Consider the following 16,468-nt stretch of genomic DNA (forward strand, 5'->3'; position numbering starts at 1 on the left):
CATGACGTTGTATTTTTTAAATGTTAAAAAAGAGTAACTACTGAGTTTCTTGCCGGTTCTTCTCGGTAGAATCTACTTTCCGAACCGGTGGTAGCTTCACTTAATTGTAAAATGACGATTCAAAAGTGCTTATAAAAGCCTACTTGAATAAAGTTTATTTTGATTTTGATTTTGATTTTGATTTTGATTTTGATTTTGATTTTGATTTTGATTTTGATTTTGATTTTGATTTTGATTTTGATTTTGATTTTGATTTTGATTTTGATTTTGATTTTGATTTTGATTTTGATTTTGATTTTGATTTTGATTTTGATTTTGATTTTGATTTTGATTTTGATTTTGATTTTGATTTTGATTTTGATTTTGATTTTGATTTTGATTTTGATTTTGATTTTGATTTTGATTTTGATTTTAATGGATATTTTTTTATTCGCTATGTAGGTATGTTTATGGTATTAGTCGTAATGCCCAGTTTTTCATATTCTTTGATACAGTTTTTTGCATCTCCTAGAATTCTAGGAGATGCAAAAAAGCGTACCCATACACCGAACTGTTACACCTGACTACTCCGTGAAATAGCGCTAAGTCCTAGCTGCAAGACGCAAGAGTCTTGCGGGCTATGTCTTGTTCTTGCTCAAGTCTTGCACGGTCAGTCTTGGTCTTGCTAAAAATACGCGGTCTTGTTCTTGGTCTTGGTCTTGCAAAAACGCAAGAACAAGACCAAGACTGCAAGACCAAGACTGAATTTGGGCAACACTAGTTCAAGGTGTAAGCAGTGATTAACCTACTGGAGGTCCAAAGTCCTGCCTACTTTTAAATAACTATTCACTCCGGAGTTACATACCAATGGGTCAAAAATCACTTTTAACCACAAAAAAAACATGATAACGACTTTCCAAATTGCAAACCAACGCACTAAGCTAAAACAAGACTTTAAAACTTACAATTTCTTTAGGTCGGTTGAAGTAGGTGGTATAAAGTTCCTCCACGGTAGCATACGTAAGCGATCCCGTGGCGTCCGCCGAGAGACGGTGAGGGTACCGCTGGTTTTTTAGTGTGTAAACCCGGTGGACCTGGGCGCCCTCGACGTCCCGGAAACCGGGGAGTCGCACCCCCCCCCCTCCACTTTTCATCACGTGGGGGAATCGCGTAAAGAGCAAATAAACTTTTTCCAGCGAAAAAAAGGTGGTATAAAGTTTTAAAAAACTTCGAAACTTATTCTGAAAAGGTATATGCTGTTAAAGCACTAAAATAATAATGAATCACAAATTATGAAGCTCAACTATTCAGGTAACTCACAGTTGTATTCGGTATACCGAATTTTAAAATTGAATTCGGTGTTAAACTGTACAAAATAAAAAAAAAATGCAAAAAGAACTATTACGAAAGTTTTTGATACTTTGAAAGTTTGAGGGAGTGTGGCCTGTATTACTGCCAAATATACTCTAAATTAAATAGGATTTATATTTAAATCAACGAAATAATTATGGAATAATTCTTTAGTTAATAAAAATTAAAAAATGTTAAAATTATAAAAAAGGACGTTTAAGAATATATAAATGGTAAATTGTATAAATTCCATGTGAATTGTAAAACTAACAAATTTTAAATTATTATATCTACATATGTTATATATTGAAACATTTTTTTTATTGTATAGATTGGCGGACGAGCATATGGGCCACATGGTGGTTAGTGGTCACCATCACCCATAGACAATGACGCTGTAAGAAATATTAACTTCTTTACATCGTCAATGTGCCACCAACCTTGGGAACTAAGATGTTATGTCCCTTGTGCCTGTAGTACACTGGCTTACTCACCCTTCAAACCGGAACACAACAATACTGAGTACTGTTATTTGGCGGTAGAATAACTGATGATTGGGTGGTACCTACCCAGACGGGCTAGCACAAAGCCCTACCACCAAGTGGTAGTGGTAGCCCTACCAACATATACATATAATAGAAAGAAATATTAAAGTACTGGATTATTACGCTTTTGGATAATCAAGTAAAAAACGTGATGATATCTGCCAGTTCACTATACTGAAAGCCACGTAAAACTTCGTCCAAACTAGTACATTACGTTCAAAATGTGATTATCAAGCCACCAAAGATGTTAGACATCTTAAACGTGACTTCTCCCGTGCCCAGTTAGCTGACTTAATGTCGGAGAGCTGGTGAAGCGTGTAAATGCTTATGGTTGGATGGATATTGGACTCCAAAATGGCGTAAGGGTGATAAAGGCTAGCGCTAAACCATTTAGAAGGATTCCCTGGGAATGCTTTGGATCGAAAGGTTAATCGAATTCGTCTCAAGATTCATGTTTTAAGTCAGTTTGAATCAAACGCCCACGTTTGTTAAAATAAATACGTATTTCTATGTTTTTTATCTCGTTACGAATGAATCTCTTGCTGAGCTAAAATTAGTTCTAAGAAACGTCTACGTCGTAATGGAAGCACATGTTTACCTTCAACTCACAGAATTAGCACTAATTTTTTACTTACGATTTGTAAGTAAATTTGCGAGATGTGTACAATTTTTTATATAAACAGGTCTGTCTGGAAGGCAAACTCACACAATATATGCGACGAGAATAGTTATAATAGATTTAAAATATGATTTTTAAGTATTTTTATGTCAATGTTTTTAAAATTTACTTTTATTGGAGTAGGAATGCAAAAACCTTCATACTTTTAACCACCTCGCCTCGGTTTATATTATGCCCGGATAATCGGTACTATGATTCAACTGGTAAATACTGCTAGCATTCTTGCTACCATTCTAGGCGACATGATTTATACTGAAACTATTTTTAGCTCTTATTTGTTTATAGTTTAGGCCTTAATATTAATAATACCTACTACTTTGTACTGATTTAAACTATTCATAAGTTCTTCAAAATGTCATGTGAATTATGATTTATTTATTTCATTCGTATCAAGTCCACTAAATAAGTAATATTTTCAAAGATCTAAAAACGTGCAACGGAGCAATTTTTTAATAATTTCTCTTGAATGCTGAAGAAAATATAAAACTATTTTAAATTTTAAAACGTTCATTCACCGAGCACAAATAAATAAAGAACCCAAGTGAACAAGTTTTTTTGATTTACTCGGATCGGTTCGCGTCCTTTTTTCACATAATCGTTATATCATAATTTTTGTCGTTTCATCCTAATATTTCGGATTAGTAGTTACGAATGTAACCATGACTTGCATTTATTATCTGTAGTAAAAAATAGCCTCACCTCGATAACATCGTATCAATGAATGATAAAATACAATCTCAAGACAGCTAACTATAAATATAAAACCGAATGGTGTGAATATTAGTCAGGTGTATATTGTGTAGTTGTATTTCGTTGTTAAATTAACAGAAGATTTTAGTTGAATCAAAAGTGTAAGAATCATTAAAAATAATAAAGTGTAATTTAGTGTAAGTGTAACTAAATATTAATAATAAAGTATTTAACTATATTTAAATAACGGTATGTTTACGTATAGTCATAAATATTATGTATATTTATTGATTATTTATGTGGAAACAGTGAGTGTGACATTTATAAATTTGTAACACCAAGTTTCCGTCTCCGCCTAGACGATTGCATCAAGATAGTCCAAGAAGACGATTTTCATCGATTTATTTCATGCCAAGGATGGATAGGGATACGGATATATGATCAATATTTTGCCGGTTTCAAATACTATTGCAGATTATCCGGTCGTTTCGGATAGTTTCATTTATGGATGTTCGATAATTGAAATTTGAAAAGAAATAAATACTTAATGTTTAATAATTTAACACAAATGAAAAAAAAAGATTTTATATAAAAAATTAGCTAGTGTTTAAGTATAACACTCTTCAAATACAAAATTACAAGAAATATTATCGGTTCGGTTGCTTATAGATTTTTACTTTAGATATCAGATAATTTTAGTCAAGGTTAATGCCATAACATCCCCAGTTAAAACTTAAGCAAACATCACTGGATTTTATTATGATTATTTTGTAAACGAATACATCAAGCACATCTGCATAATATATTGGATTAAAATATGCCACTTGTGAATTAGCTTCCCAAATAAAAAGAAAGCCATAGAAGCTTACTAAGTGGTTACTATATTTCCAGTGGTGTCATTAAATTTAAATCAGTGGATAAAATTCTTAAATGTTGATTTTTTTATTTCTAGTACATACATATTTGCCGAAAAATGTCATATTAAAAATTCCATATTTAAATAGCACGCGAAAACGGTACTAGGACAATATGGTGCTGCAGTGTGCTTGGTGACGTCACTTGTATGTATTTTAATCTGTGGTACACATAGTAGGCAAGCAAGGTTAACAAGCAAGTGACCTCATCGTAAGCCCGACCAATCAGGAGCGATTTGTATCACATGAACGTTTGAAACGTTTAAAAAATGCATTTTTATTTATGGAGTTTTGAATGAATTAAGTATTTATTTTTACAAATCCATCGCGCAGAAACTTTGAATGGATTGTAGATTTGATAAAATACACTTCGATTGCAGCATTTATTATAAGTAATTGGTATTATGATAAGTGACATCCGCTATGATAATAAAACACTATTTAATCAAAATAACGGTCAGTCCTCAAACTCAAACTGACCTGACTAGTGTCAGGTCAGGTTTTTAATATTTCACGAGATACGATGATTTCACACAGAATAGCACTAACTGAGCTTGCCCATGAATATTGGTACAGCATTTTGTTGTTATCGTATATCCTATATGTCCTGCATCTTGTTTCTCTAATTATAATAGCCTACTCAGCCTGAAAACAAATTTCATATTTTATTAAGAAATGTCTTGACTGGAATATCTTGACTCAATTACGTAAATCTTGACCAAGGACAGCTCTTCTTTACCACGCTACAAATAACACCAAAGATTGTTTGTGCTTTATTTGTGTTTATAATGAATTACACAATTATAAACAATATGAATCTTGCGCTCGGTGGTGAAGGAAACATTGTGAAAACCTCACAATGTTTTCCTTTACCGCTGAGCGCATGAGCATGTGTCTAATTTCAACGATATTGTCCCACATGTGAATCTGTCAACTTACTTTGCAGCAGCGTTTTGGAATACGGTCTTAACCTTCTTCCAAAAGGGATTAAGGCTTTAACACAGCAATGGGAAAATTAAAGGCTATACATATTGTACATTATGTTGTCAATCTACATTGGAGTTATTTTACCGATGAGTCTGTCTCTTGTGAATCTTTCTTAAACGTATTTTTTGTTTACTGGTGAATAAAGAGTATTTGATTTGATTTAAACTCCAATAACTCTTGGAAAGAAGAAAATACATCGGCAAGAAGTGTAACAATTATTCTGTTTCTTTTTTTTACAGAAAATGTCGAAATGGGCGTTAGTCTTGGTGTCAGTTCTATCTTCGCTATATTTATCGAATGCATATAAAATATTATTTATTAGTCCATTACCAGGAAAGAGTCATTCGATTTTAGGGGAAGGGGTGCTGACTCATTTATCTCGAGCTGGCCATGAGGTAATGACGAAAGCTATGTTATTTTTTTAATTTGCTTTACACGGTAACATTCACAATAAGATTATTTTTATCATTTCATACTATAAAACAAAGTAGCTCACATTATTTTATTATATTATATTACTGCTATCAATCCGATTGTGGCAGGTACCATACGAATCAATTATCAATAAAGACTTGAATGAATATGATCTGTAATCGAAGTTGGCTAGACGCTTATAAATGTGGCGACATAAGATATTTTCATATTATTTTCTATTAATTTAATTATCATTTTTTATATTCATTTAAGGTAACATATGTAGCAGCCATCATTCCAGACAAACCTATTAAAGGAGTGACTGTTATAGATATAAGTAGCTATGTATCATTGCCAAGTAAGTAATTGATAATCGATGATGGAGATTAAGACTGCTTTCAATAATAATTTTACGTAAGCGTTAATACAAATATTTACTAAGAAATCACTGACTTGCAATAAAACGTAACTTAGATATACTTTTTTTGTTGTCACGTAAGTGTTTTGTACTTGTGTAGATGTCGAAAGAATTAATGTTATCAACAGCAACTAATTACATACAGATAATTTGTATCTAACACCGACGCAAGATACTGTAGCTACAACTGCACTTACAGATACTTACTTGCATATTACTTGTCAAATAAAACCAATAGCCCGTGATACGTTTCTTTTAGGTGATTTTTTGAATTTGAAGGCAATAATGGATAACACACATAGAAGAGATCTATTCGGTATTTTACCTTCGCTGACGAATTTGACTGGTAACGTTATAAATAATGGCCCCGTGCAAGCACTTTTGTCAGACAAAACCCAACAATTTGACGTCGTTATTGCTGAATGGATGTTTAATGAAGTCTTTGCTGGGTGAGAAATAAATATTTTAACAAATACTATCTATTTCGGATAAAATTCGCAGAAATATCAAAATTAAAGTTTTAAGTCAAACATGTATTTATAACTAGCTGCCTGTATAATACAAAGTTACTCTTCTCATTCCCAAAATTTTACAATTTCAAAAAATCTTTCTTGATCGTCTGTCGTAACTATGACTTCGAAGATCTCATAATGAGTCAGTAGTATATAGATTGTTACAAAAATTATTTGATGATATTATATTCCAGATTTTCAGCTGTATTTAACTGTCCATTAATTTGGCTTTCACCAAGTGAACCTCACTGGATGATCTTACAATTAGTAGACGAAATTCCAAATCCTTCATACAATGTTGACATCTTATCCGGCAACGTTCCACCGCTGACTTTTACACAACGTGTTATGGAGCTAGGTTCTCAAATTATTGGTAAACTTCTTAAAATGTAAGTAAAAAATTTATAATACTATATAAAATACTAGTTAATTTTTACTTTTCATATTAAACTTTTATTTGTTCGCACAGATACATATCTGGCATTGATCAGGAAATTTACGAAAAGCACTTCGTGCCGCATATTCGCAACAGAGGTTACCCCGTACCGCCTTACGAAGAGTTGAAGTATAATGGTTCGTTAGTTTTGAGCAACTCTCACGTCTCTATGGGTATCGCAACACGATTACCACCAAACTTCATTCCGATCGGAGGTTACCATATTGATTCTGTCGTCAAACCATTGCCAAAGGTACTTTTTTAATATACCCTAATTATTCAACATTATTTCTTTTTATTATAAGTTTTTCTATAAGTTAAAATTCTTACTGATATTACAAAGGCGATATTTTTCTGTATGGATGTTTGATAAATGATGATAGACAGATGTTTACGCATAACTAATAAATGGATTTTAATGCATCTAGTGTTTTATAATCATTATTTCGTCAATAGGATTTACAAAAAATCATAGATGACGCAAAGCATGGATTCATCTACTTTAGTATGGGATCTAATTTGAGAAGTAAACACTTACCCGCCGAAGTGAAGCAGGACTTACTAAACATGTTCGGTGAACTAAAACAAACTGTTCTGTGGAAATTCGAAGAAGATTTGCCCAACCGACCAAGCAATGTACATATTTTAAAATGGGCCCCACAACAAAGCATTTTAGGTAAAACAATTATACATTAACAAATAATAAAAACTATTTTAGTATACATATAGGTACTACACATACTATGATATGTGGTTATTTCGGTATTCTGCTATCCCGTTTACGTAGGTACCACTCATGATATATCTACCGCCAAACAGCGTTTGTTCCGGTTTGAAGGGCGTGTGAGGTAAAAAGGTTATAATAACTAAGATCGCCATCATCAGCCATAACCAGAAGCGCTATCAGCGCCAGTGTGGCGGGCGGTGATGACCACTGACCATGAGGTCAGGTGTCCTTTTATTCGTCCCCTGTCCTATTTCATAAATTCATGCTATATATATTAAACATGTATGTGTGTGTTTTTCCAGCTCATGAAAAATGTCGTCTATTCATCACGCACGGCGGTCTGCTCTCAACTACTGAGTCAATACATTTTGGAGTTCCTACTGTCGGCATACCAGTTTTCGCTGATCAATTTGTAAATGTGGGTAGAAGTGTGAAAAAAGGTTATGCTAAGAAAGTAGACTTATCATATACGATGGCCAAAGATTTAAAAGTAGCAATTCAAGAAATGATTAATGATTCAAGGTTAGTATGATAAAGTTATGAAAAAAATATTTGTATACTTTATTCAGGAGTATTTCAATTTCTTGAAGTCACAAAGAGTACTTTCAAGTAAATTTAGGCTAAATATTAAGGGTTTGTCTTTGTTTTTCAGATATACGACAAAAATTAAGGAGTTGTCCTTCATATATCATCACAGAACTGTTACCCCTGGTCAAGAATTAGTCCATTGGGTGGAACACGTAATAAAAACAGGAGGCGCGCGGCATTTACGCACTCATGCATTAACGACGCCCTGGTATCAAAAGGTCTACTTGGATCTTGCAATTGTTCTGCTGATTATAATAATTGCTGTAAAATATTTGTTCAGCTATATATGTTGTTCGAATGGAAAAAAAGTATCAGTTAATAATAAAAAGAAGCAAAATTAGCACAACATACCAATCAACATGTAATGTTTATCTTTAATAAATATTTTAACTCGGAGACAAGGCTTCAATAGGGAAGATGCAATGTTTTCATTTTTGTGTTTATTATATTATATACCACAAGTATATTAAAAATCCAGAAAACACTAGTTTATTGCAATTTTCCCACAAAAACGGACCTATATTTCGTATAACGTCACTCCTGTCTGTCACTGGCACATTGATCGTACTTGTCTGCACTGACTTTCGTACTTATGCATTTTTTCGCGACATTTGAGATACTTTTATGTAAAAATTTAATTTGGACTACTCGATACTCTGAAAAAAGCCGTATTGACGTATGTCTTGTGCTAATGTGTCAATCTACTTCAACAAAGTTTTCAAATAAATGGACTTTGAGTGGACCTTCTGACTCTTAACTGCGAAAAAAGTTGTTTTAAGCTGAAAGTAGGTTTTTCAAAACAGAATGCTTTGACGAACTCAACTTTCATTGTTATTCGAAATACTTTTTTACTTTTTTTCCAACTATAACGTCAAATAAGTAGTCGTAACAGGAGTGACGTCACTGAACGCTATTTGTGATTTGAAATACGTTCCGTTTCAAGTTACTTTAATTTGTAATTATTGCTGGAAACAACATTATATCAAATATTAATCTTGCAGTAGCCCAGTGGCCATTGGCTAATTGTGATAAAGTATTGCCAAAAACAGTCTGAAATCGAAGACCTTTTGGTACTGAAATAGGACAAATATTTGCACTGTACCTGCATTGTAATATGATTAAATTTTGTCGATCTTATGACTATTTACATCGGATTTTATTTTATAATTGTCGTAACCACCAAGTGTTTCCTTAATATTATTCACTTTTTTATAATTTAGAAATGAATACACTGAGTCAATACAGAAAATAATCTTTAATAGTGGCTTATAGTGGCAGCTGCAGCAGTACAGCTAGCAAATTTTATTTGTATGGCTTAATCCCCTCAAAATAAATAACATACTTAGATAAAAACGTATCACGTAGAAAAATATAAACTACTCATATACATTCTGATTCTAACCGACAGATTAAGAAATATTCAGATATATTTAATTTCATACTTGAAAACGTACACAAACCGTGTTGTGTTACATTAAGAGAAGAGAGATCGTTAAGCATCATTGGTTTATAAATAGGGTTTTAATCATTATTTTATCCATAGTAATATGTAAGGAAAATACTTATTATTCTGCTCAGAACTTTAGGTTATTGAGATAACATATCATCACTATATATTATAAAACAAACTCCCACGGTCACGTCCATCTGTCTGTATGTTCGCGATGAACTCTAAAACTACTGAACGGATTTTCACGCGGTTTGCACTAATTGACAGAGTGTAATTCCTGTGGAAGTTTTGGGTATATAATTTCTTAAGGTTTTTGTGCAAATAAATTGATAGATAGATAGATCGACAATTGTTAAAGATGTCAAAAATATCAAGCCACCAAGGAGTTATCATTTCAATAATAAAGATATTTCAGTGTATTTAATAAACCATCAGAAAATATATAAGTAAATAAAAAGTTAAAAATATAAAAAAAAATCTTATGTGCAACCACCCGTTTGCCCTAAGGCGGGTCGGGTTTACAAAGAAATTGATAAAAACGTCTAATGTACAATAAGTTAATAAATTGTTGATGATAAGAACAGATTACTAGTAAAGCCTAAATGTATGTATAAATTTATATAAATTATAATAATGATACACTACAGCTTCTAAACGATATATTCTAGGTATTTAAACATACCACCAATAAAATAATTATATAAAATAATAATCTTGCGTTACACAGGGAACAATTTTTGGAACAATTACTTTCAACGTTTCTGTCATTGAAGCCTTCAAATGCCTTTTTTACCAAAAAAAGATCTGAAAAATTGCATTTATACAATTTTAATAGAATAATAAAAATGAATGATATAACCAAAATTTAAAATCAACTCCGGCATAAATATTCTCATCAAACTACAGAATTGGATTGGATTCGAAGTGTTGTATCTGAAGAAATCAGAACACTCTAGGCCTCATAGTGCGCAAAAGCAATAATATAAAAATAATTGAATCAAAGAGACACTGCTAAGAAAAGTCTATTCTCCTCTCATGGGGAAGTTTTGAAGTTTATTCCTATACACTGTGCACATGTAGGGCAAGAGTCATGGAAACACATGAGAATTAAGTCAATCTATCACGTGTAGTTTCTCAGTCTCACCGTGTGATATATCCTGATTGAGTACGAGGTGAATTTTTAAAACATATTGTAAAATTTGTTGTAAACATTTTTTTTATTTGAGCAAAATACTGTATATTTAGATTCCTTTCACATTTTTAAGAATATAAAATAAGACCTTTCATATTCCATTTAGCTTATTATTGTTTGGAAAATATAGAGTTACTCATTGAACACTCCATCTAGTTAAACATGTTTGTACTTTTTTGCAGCAAGGATTATTTAAAGGCGGATTAAATTACTTAGCAAGTTCATAGCTTCAAACACAGATGTCGCTAACATCTGAAAAGCTAACGCATGACAAGATTTAACTTCAAAATTAGCCTGTGTTTTCGATGACTATTAAAATAAGAAGAACAGATTCTAGTCAGATCAGATTACTTAAAAACTTTAATAAAATACTTATACCAAATCATGGTTTCAGCTCAAAGGGAATTAATTTTTGTTTCATGACTTTTAAACCTTTCAAGATATTTAGAAGGAGATTTCTGAACACACTCAACTCACTAACATAACTATTTGCCGCGCACTTTGTAGCACTATCGAATTTTATACATAAACGCATCAAATACAAATTGTAAAAAGGATTTATGCGTCACTGTCTGATTTTACTTGTCATATATTTATATAGTATAATAAGGAAAAAATACTTCAGTAATTCTTCGTGTTTTAACACAACGAGGATGATATGCGTTTCTGAGTCAGAATTAGTTTATTTTTGAAGACTATTCTTTAGAATTATTGTTATTTGAAACGCTTTGAAACAAAAGTGCGTCACAATAACAAGGCTATCTCATTCTATTTTAATTTTAATTTAAGTTTTTTTCAGCTCTGAACGCACAGGGGTCCAATAATATTTACCTACTAGCTGTGCCAGCGATTTCATGCGCGTTTGTATTTACCAAACTTAACTTTTTAACGATTAAAACTATACGTAACGAAAATATATGTTGAATATAAGATACAAGCGACCGTCTTCACACGAGTGCATGCTGATCTTTACTAAATATACCCTACCTACTAAAGAATTTGTTTATTTACATTATCATAGAAACTTCTAAAATTGTCAGCGTTTCTTTACTATATTGTCCATTTATGATACACAAAAATCTTTCTATTAAAATCGCTATATTATCCATGTTTTATACATAAAAACATTCATTTCGAATCACTCTATCAATTAAAATAAAACCGCATCAAAATCATTTAATTTTAAATGTATGCATAGATCATGCATATGTATGGACAGACACCGACTTTGTTTTATACTATGTAATAATAATAAAAGTTGTAAAGTAAAAACTGATTCAAGTTCGCTCGTTGTGTAATTAAGTGTAACTAGGGCTTAACTTTCCAATACTGACCGCAATAAATCAGGGCTTAAAAAGGCCACGTATATATATATCAAAACACATGGAATAAAAAATATAGTGCTTTTTAAATCATACTACAAAATCTTGATGTTTATTTTATCCGTTTATTCTCTATATGGTTAAAAATAAAATCAAATCCAGCCGACTGTAAGCTTAGATCTTGTAAGCTACGCAACGGATTTTAATGCATATAACACGGATATAACACATGCATATTATAGGCAATACCGTAAATAGCCTTTTCTGCGCCCTGTTCGAGCTTCTATAACTGCGCCCTATTTAAGCAGACCAACAGACAAGAGCAAAATGAAAAAACAATAGTCCTGCCCAGTCTGTCAATTCTTGCGCCCCCGAGAATCTACGCCCTGTGCCTGGGCACCGGTGGCACCGCCCTATTTACGCAACTGATTATTAGTGAGAAAAACCAATAATATAAACTTTCCTAGTCGAAGAAATTTCCTTTTTATTTCTTAATCTAAAAGTCGTATATACCCGTGTGAAACGTAAATAAGTCGATATTATATATAAGTAGCATAATATTGTTAGAACATTTCATTGTCATTCAATAACCTTCCATAATTCATTCCATTCCAATATTAATACTTTTGCGTAGTCTAAAATTTATTTCAACGGATTAAATTTAGATCTTTGGTCTCTACACAAATGTTTCAATCAACATCATCATAAACTACAAAAAAAACACTTGGTAATGAAAGCGTCTGCAGGGCTTCTAGACACATCAACGATTGTTTATTTTATTTTACTTTTAGTAGGACAACCAACAGTAGATGCAATATCACATAAAATTATTACATTTCAAAATCATTTTGGCAAATGTACTACACTATTTACAGGTAGTTTTACCATGCACAATTACACGACATTTATTAAAAATATAAATTGAGCTTTTTTAACAATTACAAAATAATTAATAAAACCAATAAATATAAAACGTAAGCAGACGAGTCCTAGAGTGGAGACCGCGTCTCGGAAGGCGTAATGTAGGACGACCTCCGACCCGCTGGTCCGACGACATTCGCAGGATCACCGGTGGAGGCTGGATGAGGGATGCAGAGGACCGAGCAACGTGGCGCGCTTTGGGGGAGGCCTATGTTCAGCAGTGGACAGCAGTGGGCTGATGATGTGATATAACGTAAATGTAGTGTACACAGATCTGTAATAATATAATAAACATTATTGGACTTATATTGTATATGGATATATATATTATCTGTCTATTTATGTATCTGTCCCCTCGAGTGACACACATCGCGGAAAGCGCGGGAATATAAATTATATGATTTGGGCGCGGGTGAAGACCGTGTGTGTGCACGGCGAGTGGATATTTAAATATAATATATATTTATATGTAACTTGTAAAACGATCTGACAATTATATATGTGAAAATTACAGTAAAATTAGAAATGAGCACAAAATAAAATCGATTGATCGATCGAACTAAATATTGGCTATCGTGTCTAATAAAAGGCTGATGATACACGCCGTGTCCGTATCGGTGGGGGCGGTAGTGGCACTTAACAAAAAGATAAGAAACAATAATATACTTATTGATAACAATGACCTCAACAAATAAATTAGTTTCCACGTGAAATTAAATACATCCTATACCTAAAACCTTAAATAAGTACTTAATAATAAATATTTTCTGTTAACCATATAAATTATGTGGTTATTTGTAAAACTTTAATATATATTATTTAGTATCATGTTTAGAGTGATGTAAAAAAAATACATGGAAGACATTTTGAGTACGTTTCCATAGACCGTAAAAGAACCGAAGACGAGACAGTCGCCATTGGCAGTGCGAGCATAGTACATACCTCAATTTTAGGTACATCTCCTGGCTCCTGAATATTTTCATATATATTAGTGAAATATAATTATTATATTTGTAAAATAAACTTGTAAAGTATCCGACGAAGTATTTTACCTGCCTTTATCCTCAAGCATGATTCACGCCTTATGGTCATTACCGCAAACCTTGATCGGGTTTATAGCTCGCCACAATGTAGTCCAATGTTGTATATTTTAAACTTAAATATTATATAAAATGAAAGTATTTTAAATGAGAAAGGAAAAATACTTAAACGTATAGGTACTTGAACATTTATCGAACACTATCGGGTGTCCTGCAAAACTTCGCGTTTATTCAAAAGGATTTTTAAAGAATTTCTAAACCTTTTTCTTCGCTGGAAAAACGCTTTACGCGCTTGCCCCTCGTGATGGAAAGTTGGGGGGGGGGGGTGGTACTCTGGGTCTATTTGGCCAGTGAGCTTTTTCCGCTCTCGAAAAATTAGTTATTTCTTTGTTATATTGCAACAACTTAGTAAATTGCAGTAATCCTCTTTTGTTTCTGCACATCTATTGAAGGGCTCTTCAGAGTGAGACCTTGACCGACTTTTATATGCAGCTATCGTCTCATAATCACTTGGACAGAAATCGACTTCCGCTATTAATGTATATAATGATAACATAGCATTTCGATATGGATGTAAGATAGTAAGTGTGAGGTCTAAGAGCCTACTTGAATAATATATTGATATGGTTTAATCTATACAAATAACAAAATATGGAGTGTTTCTTTGTAATATTAAAATAACCGCTTTTTACTTAGTGCATATATATGTACATGTATATCATATAAAAATACATGTTTTTAAAATTCTTGTCTGTCTGTCTGTCTGTCTGTTTGTTGCGACTAATCTCTTGAACGACTGGACCGATTTTTTCGGGATTTTCGGTGACAGATAGCTAATGTAATAAATAGTTGCTTACTTTGATTTTGGAATTATATATAAAATAAAAATCAAGTGGTGCTGTAATGTCAGAACAACTTAAATTCAAACGCGTATAAAGTCACGGGCAGTTTCCTATAAGCTATTACAAAGCAAACAAAAAATACTTTTATAAGAACAGGCAGACGAATTATTGAAACGTTTACGAGCATTGGCTTTTATTTAATCTGTATACGTGTGTAATAAAACTAATAACATAACATTAATTTATATCACTACATAAATTTAACAATCGATACATATATTATTTATCCGCTTATTGTATATAATTATATACTTTTACCGTCCACCCACGAATCTAGCTTTCTTCTGCCCTGCCCGTTCAAAATCCACCGCCTTTTGTTTTTCTCGTGCCAGGCAGTACCAGTCGCCGCACCTCGCCACGAGAGGAAATCATGGGAATCCCACAATGAGGCTTCGATAACCGAATCAATAATTATACTTATAATTGTTATTTCAATTAAAAACGTATTTAAACATAAGCCGTACTAAATATTAATATTTCATTTAAAATTATATAAGTATATTATAAAAAATCATGACAAATGTATATTTATACATGTATTATAAATGTGACAACAACACAACACCTGTCTATCTGGCATGAAGAAATTTTGAACTTTGAGGAAGAACAAAGACTTTAAACATAACCAGCCCATAAAGAGCGTGCGAACAGCTATCTACCAATAGTATTATGTAAAGATATATATAGAGCATACAGAATTGAAATAGATTAAAAAGAGACAAGAATATTAATTACTTTAAAAGTTTAAATAATTTACTAATAAACCAAAAATATTTCTAAGTAACTTAGGAAATATCTTAACATAAATAAATCACCAAATCATACATATTGAATTAAATTACTTACTCAGTTGAAATTATATAATATAATCATAATCTAAATAACACATAAATAATGACACGAAACACTTATTAAAAACTAGCTTTTGCCCGCGACTTCGTTCGCATGGACTTCAGGTTCGTCCCGTCTAGTCTAGTAATCGCTTAAAATCGCTTCGTAAATAAGTCATTATTTCTCGTACAAAGTAAAGGATAAAAAATGGTTATTGTGGGTTATTCCTAAGAGATAAACATATACCACCAGGGACTTTTTTGTAGACCTTTTTAAGTTGTACAATACTGTAGTACATTGTTTTGATCTATCTTGTAGGATTCAGTCAGCGTTTGCAATGTAAGCGCAAAAAATGTGTTTTTTTACGACCTCACATTAGAAACCTCAAAAATTGTAGCCTATGTGTTATTCTGATGTATAAGCTGTATTGTGGTAAAGTTTCACTCAAATCCATTCAGTAGTTTTTACGTGAAAGAGTAACAAACATCCATACATCCATACATACAAACTTTCGCCTTTATAATAGTAGTAGGATTATAATTCACACAAATATCAACCTTACAGTCCGCGA

General features: G+C 32.3%; 1 protein-coding gene across 1 annotated transcript; it reads left to right on the forward strand.

Moving 5' to 3' along the window:
• The first annotated feature begins 5,364 nt into the window (after positions 1-5,364).
• LOC124538927 (UDP-glucosyltransferase 2-like) lies at positions 5,365-8,726 on the forward strand. The gene is made up of 8 exons (XM_047116200.1): positions 5,365-5,539; positions 5,832-5,916; positions 6,236-6,425; positions 6,683-6,877; positions 6,958-7,177; positions 7,381-7,600; positions 7,954-8,173; positions 8,304-8,726. Exons 1-8 carry the CDS (start codon positions 5,387-5,389, stop codon positions 8,578-8,580), a joined length of 1,560 nt encoding a protein of 519 aa, XP_046972156.1. The 5' UTR covers positions 5,365-5,386; the 3' UTR covers positions 8,581-8,726.
• Positions 8,727-16,468: the final 7,742 nt, after the last annotated feature.

Source organism: Vanessa cardui, chromosome 21, assembly GCF_905220365.1.
Source record: "Vanessa cardui chromosome 21, ilVanCard2.1, whole genome shotgun sequence".
Lineage (NCBI taxonomy): Eukaryota > Metazoa > Arthropoda > Insecta > Lepidoptera > Nymphalidae > Vanessa > Vanessa cardui.